Raw genomic sequence first — 15692 nt, 5'->3', positions numbered from 1 at the left:
TGTCAAGAAACGCACCGAGTCGGTAAGCCGCGCGCGGTACCGCAGCCCTGCCCCTGCCGCCGGGCACCGGGCACCGGGCGGGGTGGGCGGGGCGGCGGCGCCCCCTGGCGGCAGCGGCACCGGCGGCGGGTTCTCGCTTCCGGTGGGGCGCGGGGCGTGACGCCACCGCGCACGGTACGGCCCCGCCCAGGAGGGGCGGCCGCGCTGCGCCGCCATGTCGGGAGCGGCGGGGCCGGGGCAGGGGCCGCCCGCGGGGCCGGGCCGTTCCCCTCTGCCCTGCGCCCCCCGCCCCGCCGCCGTGCTCCAGCTGGGCGGGGGGGCCGAGCCGGCGCGGCCCGGCGTCGCCGTTATCGACCTCCGCTTCCCCCGCGGCGCCGCCGCCGACGTGAGTGCGGTCCGACCCGGCTCCGGGGCTGGGGGTGCCGGGCCGGTCCCGGGAGGGCGGGGGGGGGGGGGGGGATGCCGGGGGCGGCAACGGTGCCGGTATGGGGAGGGGATGCCGCGGGCGGTCCCGGGGCGGGGGGTGATGCCGGGGTATTGCCGGGGGCGGCGCCCGCACCGGTGTGGGCGGGGTGCTGGGGGCGGCCCCGGGATGGGGGCGAGGGGTGCCGGTGCCGGTCTCAGTGGCGGGGGGGTAGCGGGGGAGGGGGGGGATGCCGGTGCTGGTACCGGTACGGGGGGTGGGGGGGATGCCGGTGCTGACACCGGCCTGGGGGGGGGATGCCGGTGCCGGTAGCGGTAGGGATGGGGGGATGCCGGTGCTGAGGTAGGAGGGGGTGCCGGTGCCGGTGCCGGTATGGGGGGATGCTGGCGCGGGTGTGTCGCGGGGGCTGAGGCCGCCGGTCCCGCAGGTGCAGGAGATCGTCTTCAGGAACTTCTACACGGCCTACCTGAGCGTGCGGGTGCAGCGCCCCGGCCCCGCCGGCTCCCGCCGCTGGGTGACCTGCCTGCGGGACTACTGCCTGATGCCCTGCCCGCACACCGAGGAGGGCTCCCAGGACTACTTCTCCCTCCACCGCCACCAGGTCGGCACGGCCGGACGGCGGTCACGGTACCAGCCGGGGCATCGCCCGCGGCTCGGGGGCTTGCCCCTCTCTGCGCGCAACCCCAGGGTGGCTCCCGGTCCCTGGGGCCCGGTGCTGATGCCCCACCGTGCCCCCACGGCAGCGGCGCACCCCCGCGGTGCCTCTCCTGCCCCTGCCCGCCCTTCTCGGCAGCGACGGTCCCCGTGCTGATCTGGCCCGTGCCCCGCTCTGCCCAGACAGCCGCCACGAGGTGACGTTTCCCTCAGGCCCCTTCCATCTGGGGTGGGGTTGGGTTTTGGGTTTTTTTTTGGAGCAAATCCCAAAAGCTGCCTCAGAGCAGCGCCAGCCCGGCCAGCCCCTGCTGTACCCCCGGCAGTGACGGCTCCCCCCCCATCCTTGCCCCGGCAGATGCTGTGTGACGTGGACCAGGTGACGGCGATGCGGTTCATCCTGCGGCAGCCGTCCCCGGTCTGGCTCCACTTCACCATCGAGGAACTGCAGATTTTCCCCCCTGGACAGAAGGTGAGCGGGTGCCGGTGCTGCCCTCCCTGCCAGGCGCGGGCACCGTCCCCAGCTCTGTGCCTGGCATTGCTCCCCGTGGCTCCGGGAGCCTCAGGCACCCTCCAGAGGACACAGGGGTGCCAGTCCAAGTCCTTTTCCTTCGCTGGGGCACTTGGGGGTCCCCTTGTGCGCTGAGGGCTGGGGAGGGACTGCTCCGGCCAGCCCCAGCCCTGCCCGTTCTGGAGGTGGGTGTGTGTCGGAGCAGCGGGATGGAACTGGAGGTTGCTGCACCAAATTCCAGGTTGCAAACACTCGCCCTAAACACAGAATTCCCTTTAACGATGGTAAAGTGATATTTATATGCATAGGAATTTAAATACGGGTGGGCTCCAAACCGCAGCATGCTCCTTGGCAGGAGGGATGGAGGTGGGAGTGGGGACCCCCGTTGTGTGACCCTCTGGATCTATTTCAGAGCCCCCAGAAGGATTTCCCATCCTGGCTCTCCCAGCTGACCCCTCCGGAGCAGCCAGCCAGCCTGCACGGGGTGAGTGATCCCCGCTGAGGTGTTACGGGGAAGGAGGGACCCGTGTGAGGCCGCCGGCCCCGTCCCGGCCCCGTCAGCTCCAGGCCCTGAGCAGGAATAGCTGGGGAGCCCCAAAATGCCCAGCCTTGTGCTGGAAGTAGTTTGCAGCATTCAGAAGAAAAATATCTCCGTGGGGATGTGCAATTTGAGGTGACAAATCTACCTGCCCTCTAGTCTGGGGACAAGAAGGTCCCCGTGGGAGCGGTGGGTGCGCAGCATCGCTCAGCCGGCCGGCAGGACGTGTGGGGACGGGGTGGCCTGGCTGGTCCCCGGCACTTTGCGGAGGGTGCGTCCTAGGGAGCGTGCTGCCCAGCAGTGGCGGCCCGCGGGCAGAGGGAGGTCACAGCCACGGCACATGTTTACAGCTTGTAAGCCACATCTGCCCGACCGGCGGCCTTCGGTGAGCAAAGTCCAGGCAGAGCAGGGCAGGGGTGGGCAGCTGGCTCGCCCACGAAAACCTGCTGAATCAGCTGCCTGTAGGAGCATGGCTGGGCCAGGAGCAATGCCACGCTGCCCAGCACCTCCGGGGCAGTTCTGCCGCCGGGCTTCAAAGCTACAGCGCTTACGTCGCCGCCGTGGCAAGGCTTCTGCCAGCCCTGGCAGGTCCAGGAGCTCCGGTCCCTGCCCAGGGAGGACACCCCGGTCCCTTGCTGATCGCTTGGATCACGTCCCCCTCGGCAAGGGGTGCTCTGGGCTTGGCTGTTCCCAGCATCACCACAAGGCACCACCAGCAGCCCGGTGCCACCGGCAGGGACAGGCAGGGGAGAAGCGGCACAGAGCTTTGCCCCAGCCTGGAGAGCTGCTGCTGAGCCTGCCAGTCTTGCCTGGCTAAAGGTCCCTGGGGGGGAACCGGTGCTTGCGGCGGGGTTTCTGTCACCAGGCCTGGGGAGCGCTGCGGAGGGAGGCTGTTGGGAAACTCTGGACTGTGCGATTAGGTTTTTAATCATTAGCCAGCGATCTGCTTTCTGTCCTTGCCCTGGACGCCTGCCAGCAGAGATGGGCTGGCAGCACCATGGCACCGGGGCTCAGGGTCACACGTTTCCCCAGCTGCCTGTTTTCCTAGAGCAGGGCCCTGCTTGCCCCATGTTGGGAAACCACCGGCAGGTCAGGAGTGTGGGCACCGTCGTGATAGTGCCTGGCTCCCCAGGGGGCACAGCCATCCGGCCCCCTCACTGCCTGAGCCCAGGATGACCCGGCCCATCCGGGCCAACCCCGCTCCCCGCAGCATCATGCCCGCTTCTTTCCAGGAGCTCCCCGACCCAGAGAAGGTGTCGACAGAGGTCCAGCAAATGTGGGTGCTGACAGAAGTGATCCGGGCTCGCCAGGCAGCCGCCCGCATCGGGCGCTTCGACGTGAGTCCCACCTCCCCGCTCGCAGGGGCTCCGGCCTCGCCGCATCACTGGGGGAGCGCTTCCAGAGGGATGGGGGGGCTTTGGGGTGCCCCGGCAAAGCGATGGACCGATGGTTGCTCTTTTCCAGGTGGACGGCTGCTACGATATCAACCTGCTTTCCTACACGTGAGCCCTGCCGGTGGGAGCCAGCTCCTCCACGCTCCTGGGGCTGAAGCAGACACGTGCACTCCCACACGGGCCTTCGCCTCTGCGGCCCCGGGGGGGGGTTCCAGGCCCTCCCTGCGCCCCTTCCCTGACTCCTCCTGCCCTGGCTGGTGGCAGCGGGCAGAGCCGTCGCCCCGGAGTTGTCCCCCCCCCGTGAGCCTCTCGGCACGGGTGGCTCCCCCACCCTACCTCTGTCCTGGGCAGCAGCCCCTGGCGCTGCCTGCGCTGCCTGCGCTGCCTGCGGGACGGGGCTCTTGCAGACGGGGGGGTGCTGGGGCCGGCGCCCACCGCGCCTTTTGGGGGGGGGGGGGGGCTCGGTCACGACTAAAAGCTGCTACCTTCCTCCTGCCTCTGCCTGCCTGTCTCTCGGCGCCGGGGCGGGGGCACGGCCGGGCCGGGCAGGACCCGCACCCAGCATCTCCCCCCGGGCCGGCGGCGGGGGAGGCGGTGCCGGGGTGCGGGGCGGGGCGGGGGCCGGGCGGACTCCATGTCCCAGGCGCCCCGGGGCCGGGCCGGGCCGTGCCGTGCCGGGGAGGGAGGGAGGAAGGATGCTGCGGGCGGGCTGTCGCGCCGCGCTGCCCCGCCGCCCCCCGGGATCCGCGCCGCTGAGCGGGGCCGGGGGGGCCGAGGCGGGGGCGGGGGGGCTGAAGCGGACGCCGCTGGACGCCCTGCACCGGTCCCGCGGCGGGCGGATGGTGCCGTTCGCCGGCTGGAGCCTGCCGCTGCACTACGGGCAGGGCCACCTCCAGTCCCACCTGCACACCCGCCGCCGCTGCTCCCTCTTCGACGTCTCCCACATGCTGCAGGTAGCCGGGGCGGGATGGGGGGGGGAGCTGGGACGGGCCGGGGGGGGACACCCACACCGCCTCACACACTTCCACCTCCCCTCCCCGGCCCCTTCCAGACCCGGGTGTACGGCCGGGACCGCGTCAGGTTCATGGAGAGCCTGGTGGTGGGGGACATCGCCGAGCTGAAGCCGGGACAGGTACGGGGCACCGGGGGGGGGCACCGGGTGTCCGGCGGGGTCTGAGGTCCCCAGGGATGCCCCGAGCGGGGCTGGGCCTGGCTGCACTCCCGAGGGCTGCGTTCCACAGGGCACCCTGACGCTGATCACCAACGAGAGGGGCGGCATCGTGGATGACCTCATCGTCACCAACACGTCAGAAGATCACCTCTACGTGGTGTCCAACGCCGGCTGTGCCGACAAGGACTTGGCCATCATGAGGGTAAGGGGCTGCCTGAGCCCCACGGGAGGTGGGGACGCGTGGTGGGAATGAGGCCCCCCCCCCCCCCCCCCGCACCTTTTGGTGACGTCCACGGCCGTGCGGGGCGAGGTGGCCGTGGCCACGCGCGGGGCTGGCACCAGCCCGGCCCCTGCGCTAGCAGCCCACTGTCACCCTGGCAGGGCAGAGCGGCAGAGCTGCAGGCCACCGGCAGCGACGTCCACCTGGAGGTGTCGGACAACGCGCTGCTGGCTCTGCAAGGTAGCGGGGGCCCACGCGGGCTGGCACCGCGCGTCACCGCGTGGGGGGCTCGCTCTCAGCGGGTGCTGGACTGCACCCTCCTCTGGGTCCTTGCCCGACGGACGTCCGTGCCCGTCCCGCATCCCCCCCTTCCCCAGACACCTCCGTCCCCCAGAGCCACCTGCCTCCCCAGGTCCCTCCATGGCACGGGCGCTGCAGGCGGGGCTGTCGGATGACCTGGCCAAGCTGTCCTTCATGAACAGCATCACCGCAACAGTCTTCGGCGTGCCGGGCTGCCGGGTCACGCGCTGCGGCTACACCGGCGAGGATGGCGTAGAGGTACCCCGGGAGCGGCGCCAGCAGCCCTGTAACTGTGGTACCAAGGGAAGGCCGTGCCCCGCTGACCCTGCCTGCGTGTCCCCCTGCAGATCTCGGTGCCTGCAGGGCGGGCGGTGGAGCTGGCGGAGCAGCTGCTGGGTGACCCCGAGGTGTGGCCGGCAGGGCTGGCAGCCAGGGACAGCCTGCGCCTGGAGGCCGGGCTCTGCCTCTACGGCAACGACATCGACGAGGCCACCACGCCTGCAGAGGCCGGGCTGCTCTGGACCCTGGGTAGGTCGGGGCCACATCTGCTCCCACCTCCTCCTCGGGGCGGGCAGAGGGGCGAGGTAGCCCCACGTCCCCAACGGGGTGTAAGGGGACCAGGTGGGCATCGCCGATGCTCGCTCATCTCTGTCCCGCAGGGAAGCGCCGGCGTGCGGCCATGGACTTCCCCGGCGCGGCCATCATCATGGCACAAGTGAAAGAGAAGCCCAAGCGCAAGCGTGTGGGACTGATGTCGGTGGGCCCCCCCATCCGGCCCCACACGGCCATCCTGGGCCCCGAGGGCACGCCTATGGGTAGGTGGAGGCAGTGGGGCTGGTGAGGGCACAGCCTCAAGCTGCGCCCAGGGCAAGGGAGGGGTCCGGGGCTGCCAGCCCCCACTCACCCCCCTGTGTCCCCACGTCGCCAGGCACGGTGACCAGCGGCTGCCCCTCGCCCTCCCTGGGCAAGAACATCGCCATGGGCTACGTGGAAACGGCGCACAGCCGGGCCGGCACCTCGCTCACCGTCGAGGTGCGGAAGAAGCAGCACCCGGCCCTCGTCGCCAAGATGCCCTTTGTGCCCACCCAGTACTACGTGGCCAAGTGAGGCCAGCACCCGCCGCAGGCGTGATGCCCTGGCCCCAATAAACGCCCCTGCCCCGCTCTCCCAGCCTCCTCTCCGGTGACGGTGGCGGGTGCCAAAGCAAGGGGCGGCAGACTGGGGACAGCACTTTAATGGTGCAGGCAGTGCCCGGCGGTCCTGGCGCTCCTTACTCCCGGTGCGTCTTCGCCGGCTCCGCTGCCGAGCCCTCCCTGCAAAAGAGGGGCAGTGTGAGCCGGGCTGGGGCGGCACCCCAGTATGGCACCCGGGCGCAGGGGGAGGGCACTCGCCTGCCTGTGCGGGGCAGGCGGGGCTGGGGCTGCACTTACTGGGGTGTACTGGGCTGAGGGCACAGCTGGGACGGTGCTCGCTGGGGTGTACTGGTGTGGGGGCATGGATGGGAGGGCGCTCACTGGGGTGCACTAGTCTGGGGGTGGGGCCAGGAGGGCGCTCACTGGGGTGCGCTGGTCTGGGGGCGCTCACTGGGGTGCGCTGGCCGGTGACACAGCCCGGAGGACACTGGGGGACGTACTGGGCTGGGGGGGGCCCTCGCTGAGGGGCGCTGGCCGGGGCGCAGCCGGTAGGGCGCGGGCCGTGCCGTGGGCAGGCCGGGGCCGGGCGGGGCCGCGGGGAGGCCGCAGCGGGGGGGGGGGGGTGGGGGGGTGGGTAGCGGTCGCGGGCCCGGTAGCGGTCGGGACTCACCGGGGCGGGCAGTGCCGCTCGGCGGCGCCGTTGCGTCCGGCCGGGCTGGCGGGGGAGAGGGAGTGTGCGCGGGGCCGGGCGGGCCCGGGGCCGGAGGCGGTGCCGGGGCCCAGACCGGTGCCGGGGGACCGGCGGGCGGCGGGTCCCGTCCGGTAGCAGAGCGCGGACACTGCCCCGCCGTAGGCGCGCCAGGCCAGGCGGACGCCCAGCAGGCTGAGGCCCAGCCAGAGCAGCAGCAGCTGGCACAGCGCGGCCCGCACGTCCTGCGCCGCCCACTCGGCCGCCAGCTCCCGGCCCAGCGCGCCCAGCGCCCGCCACGGCGCCTGCCAGCCCGCCGCCGCCGCCGCCATGGCTGCGCCGGCCGCGGGGGCCTCCCGGCTGGGCGGGGCCGCCGGGGACGGGCCCTTCCCGGGGCGGGGGCAGGGGCGGGGCCCGGCCGCTGGCGGGGCCGTCATGGCGAGCAGCGGCGAGGAGGCGGTGTATTCGCGGCAGCTGTGCGTCCGGGGCCGGGAGCGGGAGCGGGAGTGGGAGTCGGAGTGGGAGTGGGAGTGGGAGTGGCGGCGGCGGCGGCGGCGGGGGGTCCCCGGGCCGTCCCCGGGCCCCGCTGACGGCCCCTGCCCCGCAGGTACGTGCTGGGCGGCGGCGCGCAGCGTCTGGCCGGGGCGGCGGTGCTGGTGTCGGGGCTGCGCGGGACGGGGGCGCAGGTGGCGGCGGCGCTGGTGCTGGCGGGGACCGGGCGCGTCGTCCTGCACGATCGCGGCACCACCTGCACCGCCGACCTCACCCACCAGGTACCGGCGAGGGCGGGCGGGGGGCACCGGCACGGGCGGAGGTCCCCGTAAAACGGGTGCGGGTGAGGTACGGTCCGGGGTCCCGGCAATGGGTACCGGTACGGGCAGGGGTGCCGGTAATGGGCAATGGGTACAGGTGGGGGTCCCGGTACCAGGTATGGGTGTGGGTGGAGGTCACGGTCATGGGTGTGGGTGTAGCTGGGGGATCCCTGTTCCGGGTATGGGCACGGGGTGTGGGAGTTCCGGTAACAGGTCGGGGTCCCGGTAAGGGGTGTGGAATGGGAGGTCCCTGGCGTGGGTATGGCCCAGGGTGCCCCTCATCGTCACGGGTAGGGTGCACGAGGTGTCCCCATGTCACGGGTACGGTCCCCAGCAGAGGGCCCCCCCGCTAGCGTGGGCAGGGCCCCATGGAGCACCCTGCTGTGGCAGGCAGCACCCCAAACCTACGGGGTGCCCCACCATGTGCCCGCCCTACAGTTCCTCCTGGGGGAGAACGATATAGGCTGGAACCGTGCCGAGGCATCCTGGCGGGCCCTGTCCGAACTGAACTCCCGCGTGGTGGTGACAGCTTGCACCGGGGACCTGTCGGAGACCTTCCTCGCCTCCTTCCAGGTGAGCCCATGGCCCTGCGCCCCGGGCCCCGTCGCCCCCGGGACAGCGGCGCTCACTGACAGCCCCGGTACAGGTGGTGGTGCTGACCGAGTCCTCGCTGGAGGAGCAGCTCTACATCGGGGACTTCTGCCATGCCCAGGGTATCTGCTTCATCGTCGCCAACACCAAGGGGCTGGCAGGGTAAGGTGTCTCTGCCGCATTGGTCCCTCTGTGGCTCCAGCTCGCCTTGTCCCCAGAGCCCCCATCCCGTCCCACTGGTGGGGCTGCTCGGCCCGGGCAGGACCTAGCAGTGCTCGGGCAGCTTGGCGAGGCAGCTCCTCCAGCAAAACCCCGTCGGTCCTGTCCAGGCAGCTGTTCTGCGACTTTGGGGAACGCTTTGTCGTTGAAGACCCAGCAGAAGGGGACCCGGTGTGTGCTGTTGTGCAGCACATCTCGCAGGTAGGCGGGCAGCCTCAGCAGGCTTCCCCGAAATTCCAGTGCCTCCTCTGATAGCTTTATGCCACCTGGGTCTGGTCCCCCATCCTCACATCCCTTGTTCTCCTCAGGGCAACCCGGGTGTGGTGACGTACATGGGGGCAGAGGACAGCCGTGGCCACCTCTTCTGCGATGGTGACTTGGTGACATTTTCCGGCGTGGAGGGGATGACAGAGCTGAACGGCCGGGAGCCCATCCCCGTGCGCGTGCTGGGTGAGCTGCCCAGGGGGTCGGGGAACTCCCCAGGTCCTTGGCAGTCACCATGACGTCTGTCCCCATCTCGTCCCCAGATGGCTTCAGGCTGGAGATCAGCGACACCAGCTCCTTCTCGCCCTACCGCTGTGGGGGCCTGGTCTCAGAGGTTCGGCTGTCCGAGGTGCACTCCTACGTAAGTCCTCTCTCGGCCCTGCGGTGCTGCCACCCAGGCACGGGCACTGCTGTGCCACACCGTGCCCGGCCCAGCCTGGTCCCAGGGAAGCGCTTGTCCCGAGCCCTGGCATTGTGCTGGCAGGAGCCCCTGTGCCAGGCACTGCTGAAGCCCAAGATCCGGGTGGTGAGTCCCGAGGAGCTTCCCCGCAGCCGCAGCCTGCACGCCGCCTTCCAGGCCCTGCATGCTTTCCATAGGGAGCAGGGCCGCCTGCCCCGGCCCAGGGCACCGGTGAGTCCCCGTCCTGCCCCTGCCCAGCCTCCCTGGCCCCCCAGCCCCCCTCCAACCTGCCGGGTGCTTCCCTTGCCTCTCTGCCCACAGGCGGATGCGGAGCGGGTGCTGGAGCTGGCACGGAGCCTGGGGGGGCAGCAGGGTCCCCTGGACGAGGACGTGGTGCGAGCCTTCGCCAGCGTGAGCGCGGGGGACCTGTGCCCCATGGCCGCTGTCATCGGGGCCCTGGCGGCCCAGGAGGTGCTGAAGGTGAGCGGGACGGGGGTCCCCAGGTCCGGGGGTCCCACTGGCCCAGGACGCAGCTCCGCATGGCTGTCCGGCAGCGTTTGGTGACCACAAGAGGGCACTTGCTGCCTGCCTGGGGACATCGGGCCAGGCAGCAGGCTAGGATGGGGTACGGGGGACCCCGCTGGCCACCGAGCTGACAGGACCCCGTTTGCTCCAGGCCATCACCAAGAAGTTCCCGCCCCTGGACCAGTGGTTGTATTTCGACGCCCTGGAGTGCCTGGCGCTGGAGGGGGCCGCGCAGCTGACGGAGGAGGACTGCGCCCCGGTGAGAGCGTTTGCCGAGCCCCTCCCGGGCGCTGGGGGTGCCGCAGCCGCCCACGCTCATGTGGCTCCTTCATCCCAGCAGAGGGGCTCTCGCTACGACGGCCAGATCGCTGTCTTCGGGGAGGCCTTCCAGGAGCAGCTGGGCCGCCAGAAGTACTTGGTGGTGAGCTGGGGCCGGTGCCGCGGTGCCGGCAGAGGCTACGAGCAGCCGGGCAGCGTGTGAGGAGCTGTGGCGGCTCTGCCCTGGCAGGTGGGAGCTGGTGCCATCGGCTGCGAGCTGCTGAAAAACTTTGCCATGATGGGGCTGGCGGCGGGGCCGGATGGCGACCTCATCGTCACCGACATGGACACCATCGCCCTCTCCAACCTCCATCGGCAGCTGCTCTACCGCTGGACAGATATATCGGTGAGGCGCCATGAGGTGGGGGCTGAGCTCCCCCCGAAGGGCGCCTTGGCTGTCCCAGGGGCTCCGTGGGGCAGAGGAGAGGTGTCCACTCCCTCTCTGCCCTGGCAGAAGCCAAAGTCAGCGGTGGCCGCGGCGGCTGTGCGGCGCATGAACCCCAGCATCAGAGTGACGGCTCACCAGAACCAGGTGGGACCTGCCACCGAGCAGCTCTACGGGGACAACTTCTTCCGGCGCCTGGACGGCGTTGCCAGCGCCCTGGACACACTGGAGGCCCGTGAGTGCCGGGAGGGGGAAAGGGGCCGAGCCCCCGGACGTGCCCCTCCCGGCTGCCCAGCACACCTGGCTCCCCGCAGGCACCTACTTGGAGAGCCGCTGCTACCGCTGCCTCACGCCGCTGCTGGACTCGGGCACGGAGGGGCCGCGGGGAAACGTGTTAATCATGGTGCCCCCCCTGACCAAGCCGCTGGGGCCGGCTGGTGCTCCCAGGGACGGCACCTTCCCGCTCTGCACCTTGCGGTACTTCCCCCACACCATCCAGCACACGCTGCAGGTAGGCTGTGCCGTGCCGGCACCCGGCGAGGAAGCCCTGGCACCTTTGTCTTCCTTTCCCGTTTCCCCCTCCGGCCGTGGCCCAGCAGTGGGCCGCTGGCAGGATACGACCCCAGCTGCTTCCTGCTGGCAGCCCGAGCTCTGCCGCCGGCTCTGGCCCCGGCATGGCCTCTCCGTCCCCCTGGGAGGGCTGGGGGGCACAAGGGGGGGTCCCACTGCTCAACCCCCGTTCCTCCTCTGCAGTGGGCCCGTGATGAGTTTGAGGGGCTCTTCCAGCTGCCTGCGGAGCACGTCAACCGGTTCATGGAGTGAGTAGGCTTGGGGGAGCGGCACTGAGAGAGCGGCAGCCAGCCCTGCCGGGGTGCTGCCCACCGCTGCCGGGGTTGGGGACAGGGGGACAGACTGCTGCATCCCACCCGGGGTGTCCCATGGGATTGCTCCCAGTCCGGCAGCAGCAGTGCCTGGTTTTGCAGAGACCTGGCTATCCCGGAGCAGCTGCCAGCAGGAAGGGCCCTGGAGGTCCTGGAGCAAGTGCGGGACAGCCTGCAGGAGTGGCCGCGGGATTGGCAGGACTGCGTGCGCTGGGCCTACCGGCACTGGCAGAGCCGCTACCATGATGCCATTGTCCAACTGCTGCACACCTTCCCCCCGGGGCATGTGAGCCCGGCACCCCTGGGGCTGGCACCCCCTGCACCCTCTCCCCTCTGGCAGCTGCCCCACCACAGCTGGGGGATGCCGTCCTGGGCCTGACTCTGCTTTCCCTGCACCAGGAAACCAGCCCGGGTGTCCCCTTCTGGTCAGGGGACAGGCGCTGTCCCCATCCGCTGACGTTCGACCCTGACAATGTGAGTGCAGGGGAGAGCTGCAGGGTCCCCCGCTGGGGACAGCGCGGGCCGGGGGAGAGCTGAGTCCGTGCTGGGGGTGCAGTGGGTGCCGGACCATAGCTGTGCTCCATTGCAGCCTCTCTGGGGCTGCCAGGTCCTGGGCTGGGTCTGTCCCCGTCGGGACAGCCCACGTGTGCTCTGCTGCAGGAGGAGGAGGAGGAGAGGCACCTCCATCTCCACCTTGGGGCAAAGGCCAAAGCCTTTGGCCGTGTGGGCTCGTGGACCACCCTGGCTGCCCGGGCGCTCTGCCCCCGCAGGGCACCCATCTGGACTACATCATGGCTGCTGCCTGCCTCTATGCCCAAGTGCACAAGGTGCCACCACGCAGTGACCACGCGGGTGTCTTGACCATCCTCCGCAGCATGGTCCTGCCGCCCTTCACGCCTCAGGAGGGGCTCCAGATCTCCCTCACAGAGGAGCAGGAGGATGCGCAGGCACCCGCGGGTGAGGCTCCCTGCGCCCCTGGGGCGCGTCCCTGGGTCCAGCCTGGTGGCGGTGGGGCTGTGGTTCTGCTAGTCCCTGCCCCAGCACCCAGGAGGACCTGGACTGAGGGAGGGGGGCACTGTGCCGTGCTCCCCGGGTGCCATGGTGCAGGGGTACCATCCTGGGGTCCCTGTGCCCCCAGTACGTGGGCGGCTGGCGCAGCTTACCCAGGACCTGGCGCAGCGAAGACAGGAGCTGGTAGGGGGCAAGGAGGTGCAAACGTCCCTGATGGAGCCCATCCACTTTGACAAGGTACCCAGGGCCAGGCAGGCAGCCCCGCTCAGCTCAGGGGGTTGATGTCCCCATGGGATGCTCGTGTCCCCATGCTCTTCCCCACAGGACAACAACGCCCATGTGAACTTTATCGTGGCAGCGTCCAATCTGCGTGCAGAGAACTACGGCATCCCCCCTGCCAGCTGGCTGACGGTGAGAGTGGCAGCCTGTGGGGTCAAGGGTCCCCGTCCCGTGCGGGGCAGCCTGTGACGCCCCTCCTGTCCACAGAGTAAGCGGATCGCTGGGCGGATCGTGCCCGCCATCATCACCACCACGGCAGCCGTGGCCGGGCTGGCATGCCTGGAGATCTACAAGCTGGTGTGGGGGGGCCGGGACCCCAGCTGCTACCGCCACAGCAACCTCTGCCTGTCCGACTGCCTGCTGATCCGCGTCCAGCCCCTGTCGCCCCCCACCTACCGGGTAGGACCCTCTCCCCTAGGGCAGGGAAGGTGGGGGACGCTCGGGGGTCTTGGGGTGCCCCAGCTCCTGGTGACAGCCGCTGTGGGACAGCAAGGAGGTGGCCATGCAGGAGGGGCAGCCCTGGCCGTGGGGCTCCGGAAATGGATCCCGGTGCTGCGGTGGGCCGGGCGCACCGCCAGGCAGCGAGGAACCGGCTCCTTCCTGCGGCCACCCCCCGGCACCGAGCCGCCACCGCTGTCCCGCTCGCCCCCGCTTCTGGCCCAACTGGGATGCTCTGGGACGCCTGTGGGGCTAGGGCAACCTGGCTGCCCAACGGTGGGCCCCACGGCAAGCCCCACGGCGAGCCCCACATCCAGAGGGCGGGGGCCGCAGCAGCCGCGTACATCTGGCTTATGGAAACCAGCTGCAGCAGCCGGAGAGCAGCTGGCACCGGGCCGGGAAGGGCTGCCCGGGGGGAGCGGGGCCGGGGGTCCCAGTGGCGGGGGGCCAGGCTGCAGCCGTTCTGCCGGGGAGGGAGAGCGGGGGCGGGGGCAGGCCCAGATTGGGACCGTCTGGGCGATAGAGGCCCCTTTGTCTGGGGGTTTATGGCGTGCGAGGCAGCCCTTCCGGCACGGCAGGAAGCGCCGATTGGAACCAGATTGGCCCGGGGGGCCCAGGGCCGGGGGCAGGAAGAGGGGGAGGGAGGCACCTCCACCGCCTCGCGCCGGCTCCGGCACCGTTTCGGGCTGCTCAGCTGCCCCGCGGCCCCCTCGCGCCCCGCACCCCGCGGGCTACCCAGCCCTATGCCGTCTCGGCCGTGGTGCCCCCAGGTTGGCACCATCCGTGGGTGGAGGGTGCTGCTGGGGCTGGCCATGCCCTCGGGTCCCCGCAGCGCGCCTGGCACCTCTGCGTCCCATGACGAGGATGCGCCCTGCCGCTTGGCCGTGGTGTGAGCACGTGTTCCGCAGGCCCGCTTGGCGTGACCTGCAGGCCCACAGGGGCCCGGGGAGCCCGCCTTGGGGGGGGGACAGGCTTTCCGGGGCGCTGGGATGGGCAGTGGTGTTCCCTCTGCGCTGGGCAATCGCCTGGGTCCGTGCCGCGCCGGTGAGGATGGGGTTAAGCCCTTTCCACCCCGGTGGGATAAGTACAGGCAGCAGAAGGCAGGAGGTGAGAAGGCAGCAGAAGGCAGGAGGGGAGGGCGGCCAGGTGCGAATGTCCCTTCCTGAGCGGGGCCAGGGCCAGCGCTGGGCAGGGGCTGGCGCTGCCTGCGGCGAGGGCAGATGGCAGAGCAGCCGTGCCAGACGGTGTGGGGCCACATCCGGTGCTCGGCCCCGAGGTCGGCGCTTCGCCGACCCCCTCGGGCCGGAGCGGGGGTCAGGGGGCCGCGGGTGTGAGAAGAGGCGATTGTGCGGGGCTGGGCAGCGCTTCAATGGCCCTTTGTGCACCCTTCCTGGCCCAGGGCTGGGGGCAGCGCTGGCCCCACGCCAGCCCTGGCCCCTGCAGTGCCTGGGGGATGGCAGTGCCCCCCACTGCCCCTGGGGCCCAGCAGTGCCGGGGAGATGGCTGCGCCCCCCAATGTCCCTGGACCGCTGTGATGCTGGGGGGATGGGCTGTGCCCTGCGTTGCCTCTGGACCACCGCGGTGCCCCCGTCCCCCTGCCCCCAGACTGGTCTCTTTTCCTGCCCTGCTGTACCCCAGCCCTCTAGTGCACCCCACTAGTCCCCGCTCCATGGGGCCAGGCAGCCAGGGCGTGGGGTGCCAGTGCTGACTGCTACCCCACGCTTCCCCCTTCAGTACGGCGGGCGGGAGTGGAGCTGCTGGGACCGGCTGGAGATGCAGGCGGTCAGCGCCGACGGGCAGGAGATGATGGTGCAGGAGGTGCTGGACTGGCTGCAGGTGAGCCTGGCACGGGCAGCACCCAGCTGGGTCACCTTGAGGGGTGCAGGGCCGGATCCTGACACCCACCTCTTGCAGAGGACGTACGGCTGGACTGTGACCATGCTCCTGTGCGGCCACACTGTGCTCTACGACAAGGAGGAGGACGAAGAGACACGGACCCGGCAGCGGGCGCAGAGGTAGGTCACTGGATCTGGGGCCTAATCCTGCCCTAGGGGGGCTGCCAGACCCCTCTCCCTCCATCCTGAGCCGCTCCAGCTGCAGTGCAGCTCCCAGCCAGCTGCTGGATAAACATCCTGCCGGCAGCGCTTCCCGTGGCAGGACCCCTGCCCGGCCCCTCGCCGCCGGCCCCTGCGTCCCCCCAGCCTGGCCAGGAGCCCGGAGGAGGGGGGTGGGGGGGTAAGCATCCAAGCTAGCGTTCCCCAAACCCCCTTTCCCTGCTACAGGTTATTGGAGAACCTGAAGGATGCCGGGGAGCCACGGCAGCGGGAGCTGGAGCTGTGGTACATGTGCGAGGGAGAGGATGCTGAGGCCGGAGATGCCCGTCCCCCTCTTCTCTGCTTCCTACCCTGAGTGCGGGGCCAGCACCCCTCCGCCTTGTGCAATAAAAGATGCAGGCTGAGCTCCAATGCATTGGCCCTCGTTCGCAACCCCCCCTGCCTGCCCCTGCCCAGAGTTGGGGTGCAGGCAGCCCACGTTCCCC

At 70.8% G+C, this 15692-nt stretch overlaps 4 protein-coding genes across 8 annotated transcripts; 3 read left to right on the top strand and 1 right to left on the bottom strand.

The window, feature by feature from the left end:
• The first annotated feature begins 177 nt into the window (after positions 1-177).
• NICN1 (nicolin 1, tubulin polyglutamylase complex subunit) lies at positions 178-3917 on the top strand. The gene is made up of 6 exons (XM_075762832.1): positions 178-385; positions 852-1025; positions 1434-1547; positions 1999-2070; positions 3357-3461; positions 3589-3917. Exons 1-6 carry the CDS (start codon positions 215-217, stop codon positions 3628-3630), a joined length of 678 nt encoding a protein of 225 aa, XP_075618947.1. The 5' UTR covers positions 178-214; the 3' UTR covers positions 3631-3917.
• Positions 3918-4131: 214 nt separating this feature from the next.
• Positions 4132-6374, top strand: AMT (aminomethyltransferase). Of its 2 annotated transcripts, none has more exons than XM_075762825.1 (8): positions 4132-4467; positions 4570-4650; positions 4760-4891; positions 5071-5149; positions 5322-5467; positions 5557-5737; positions 5869-6024; positions 6138-6374. In XM_075762825.1, exons 1-8 carry the CDS (start codon positions 4153-4155, stop codon positions 6314-6316), a joined length of 1269 nt encoding a protein of 422 aa, XP_075618940.1. In that variant the 5' UTR covers positions 4132-4152; the 3' UTR covers positions 6317-6374. The 2 variants fall into 2 exon arrangements, with proteins under 2 accessions (XP_075618940.1, XP_075618941.1); XM_075762826.1 differs by having other exon boundaries at positions 4150-4471.
• A 54-nt stretch (positions 6375-6428) lies between these two features.
• On the bottom strand, positions 6429-7400 carry TCTA (T cell leukemia translocation altered). Its single transcript, XM_075762827.1, has 2 exons — positions 7013-7400; positions 6429-6522 (listed from the first exon to the last, which is right to left on the bottom strand). Exons 1-2 carry the CDS (start codon positions 7360-7362, stop codon positions 6480-6482), a joined length of 393 nt encoding a protein of 130 aa, XP_075618942.1. The 5' UTR covers positions 7363-7400; the 3' UTR covers positions 6429-6479.
• Positions 7401-7458: 58 nt separating this feature from the next.
• On the top strand, positions 7459-15641 carry UBA7 (ubiquitin like modifier activating enzyme 7). Of its 4 annotated transcripts, none has more exons than XM_075762822.1 (24): positions 7459-7506; positions 7638-7803; positions 8281-8415; positions 8489-8595; positions 8763-8853; positions 8961-9102; positions 9180-9277; positions 9401-9547; positions 9638-9796; positions 9993-10100; positions 10182-10262; positions 10350-10505; positions 10614-10779; positions 10859-11055; positions 11298-11362; positions 11528-11711; positions 11825-11899; positions 12196-12382; positions 12564-12673; positions 12761-12847; positions 12923-13114; positions 14888-14989; positions 15068-15168; positions 15436-15640. In XM_075762822.1, the coding sequence occupies exons 1-24, from the start codon at positions 7466-7468 to the stop codon at positions 15560-15562; spliced, it is 3024 nt and encodes a 1007-aa protein (XP_075618937.1). In that variant the 5' UTR covers positions 7459-7465; the 3' UTR covers positions 15563-15640. The 4 variants fall into 4 exon arrangements, with proteins under 4 accessions (XP_075618937.1, XP_075618936.1, XP_075618939.1 ...); XM_075762821.1 differs by having other exon boundaries at positions 10179-10262; XM_075762823.1 differs by lacking the exon at positions 7638-7803 and adding an exon at positions 7568-7637 and having other exon boundaries at positions 7462-7536; positions 10179-10262; positions 15436-15641.
• The last annotated feature ends 51 nt before the right edge of the window (positions 15642-15692 follow it).

The sequence above is a fragment of the Balearica regulorum genome, chromosome 10 (assembly GCF_011004875.1).
Source record: "Balearica regulorum gibbericeps isolate bBalReg1 chromosome 10, bBalReg1.pri, whole genome shotgun sequence".
Classification (NCBI taxonomy): domain Eukaryota; kingdom Metazoa; phylum Chordata; class Aves; order Gruiformes; family Gruidae; genus Balearica; species Balearica regulorum.
Note: the sequence above shows the minus strand (reverse complement) of the source record. Positions and strands in the feature narration are given on the sequence as shown.

What these genes read in the sequence shown, in the direction of transcription:
- NICN1 (XM_075762832.1), top strand. Translation starts at nt 215, where the DNA reads ATGTCGGGAGCGGCGGGGCCGGGGCAGGGGCCGCCCGCGGGGCCGGGC. An exon ending in TCTCCCTCCACCGCCACCAG is followed by an intron (nt 1,026 to 1,433) that starts GTCGGCACGGCC and finishes TTGCCCCGGCAG; the next exon opens with ATGCTGTGTGACGTGGACCA. An exon ending in TTTTCCCCCCTGGACAGAAG is followed by an intron (nt 1,548 to 1,998) that starts GTGAGCGGGTGC and finishes GATCTATTTCAG; the next exon opens with AGCCCCCAGAAGGATTTCCC.
- AMT (XM_075762825.1), top strand. Translation starts at nt 4,153, where the DNA reads ATGTCCCAGGCGCCCCGGGGCCGGGCCGGGCCGTGCCGTGCCGGGGAG. An exon ending in TTCGACGTCTCCCACATGCT is followed by an intron (nt 4,468 to 4,569) that starts GCAGGTAGCCGG and finishes GGCCCCTTCCAG; the next exon opens with ACCCGGGTGTACGGCCGGGA. An exon ending in CCGGCGAGGATGGCGTAGAG is followed by an intron (nt 5,468 to 5,556) that starts GTACCCCGGGAG and finishes GTCCCCCTGCAG; the next exon opens with ATCTCGGTGCCTGCAGGGCG.
- TCTA (XM_075762827.1), bottom strand. Translation starts at nt 7,362, where the DNA reads ATGGCGGCGGCGGCGGCGGGCTGGCAGGCGCCGTGGCGGGCGCTGGGC. An exon ending in GAGCGGCACTGCCCGCCCCG is followed by an intron (nt 6,523 to 7,012) that starts GTGAGTCCCGAC and finishes CCTCTTTTGCAG; the next exon opens with GGAGGGCTCGGCAGCGGAGC.
- UBA7 (XM_075762821.1), top strand. Translation starts at nt 7,466, where the DNA reads ATGGCGAGCAGCGGCGAGGAGGCGGTGTATTCGCGGCAGCT. An exon ending in ACCGCTGGACAGATATATCG is followed by an intron (nt 10,506 to 10,613) that starts GTGAGGCGCCAT and finishes CTGCCCTGGCAG; the next exon opens with AAGCCAAAGTCAGCGGTGGC. An exon ending in AGCCCATCCACTTTGACAAG is followed by an intron (nt 12,674 to 12,760) that starts GTACCCAGGGCC and finishes TCTTCCCCACAG; the next exon opens with GACAACAACGCCCATGTGAA.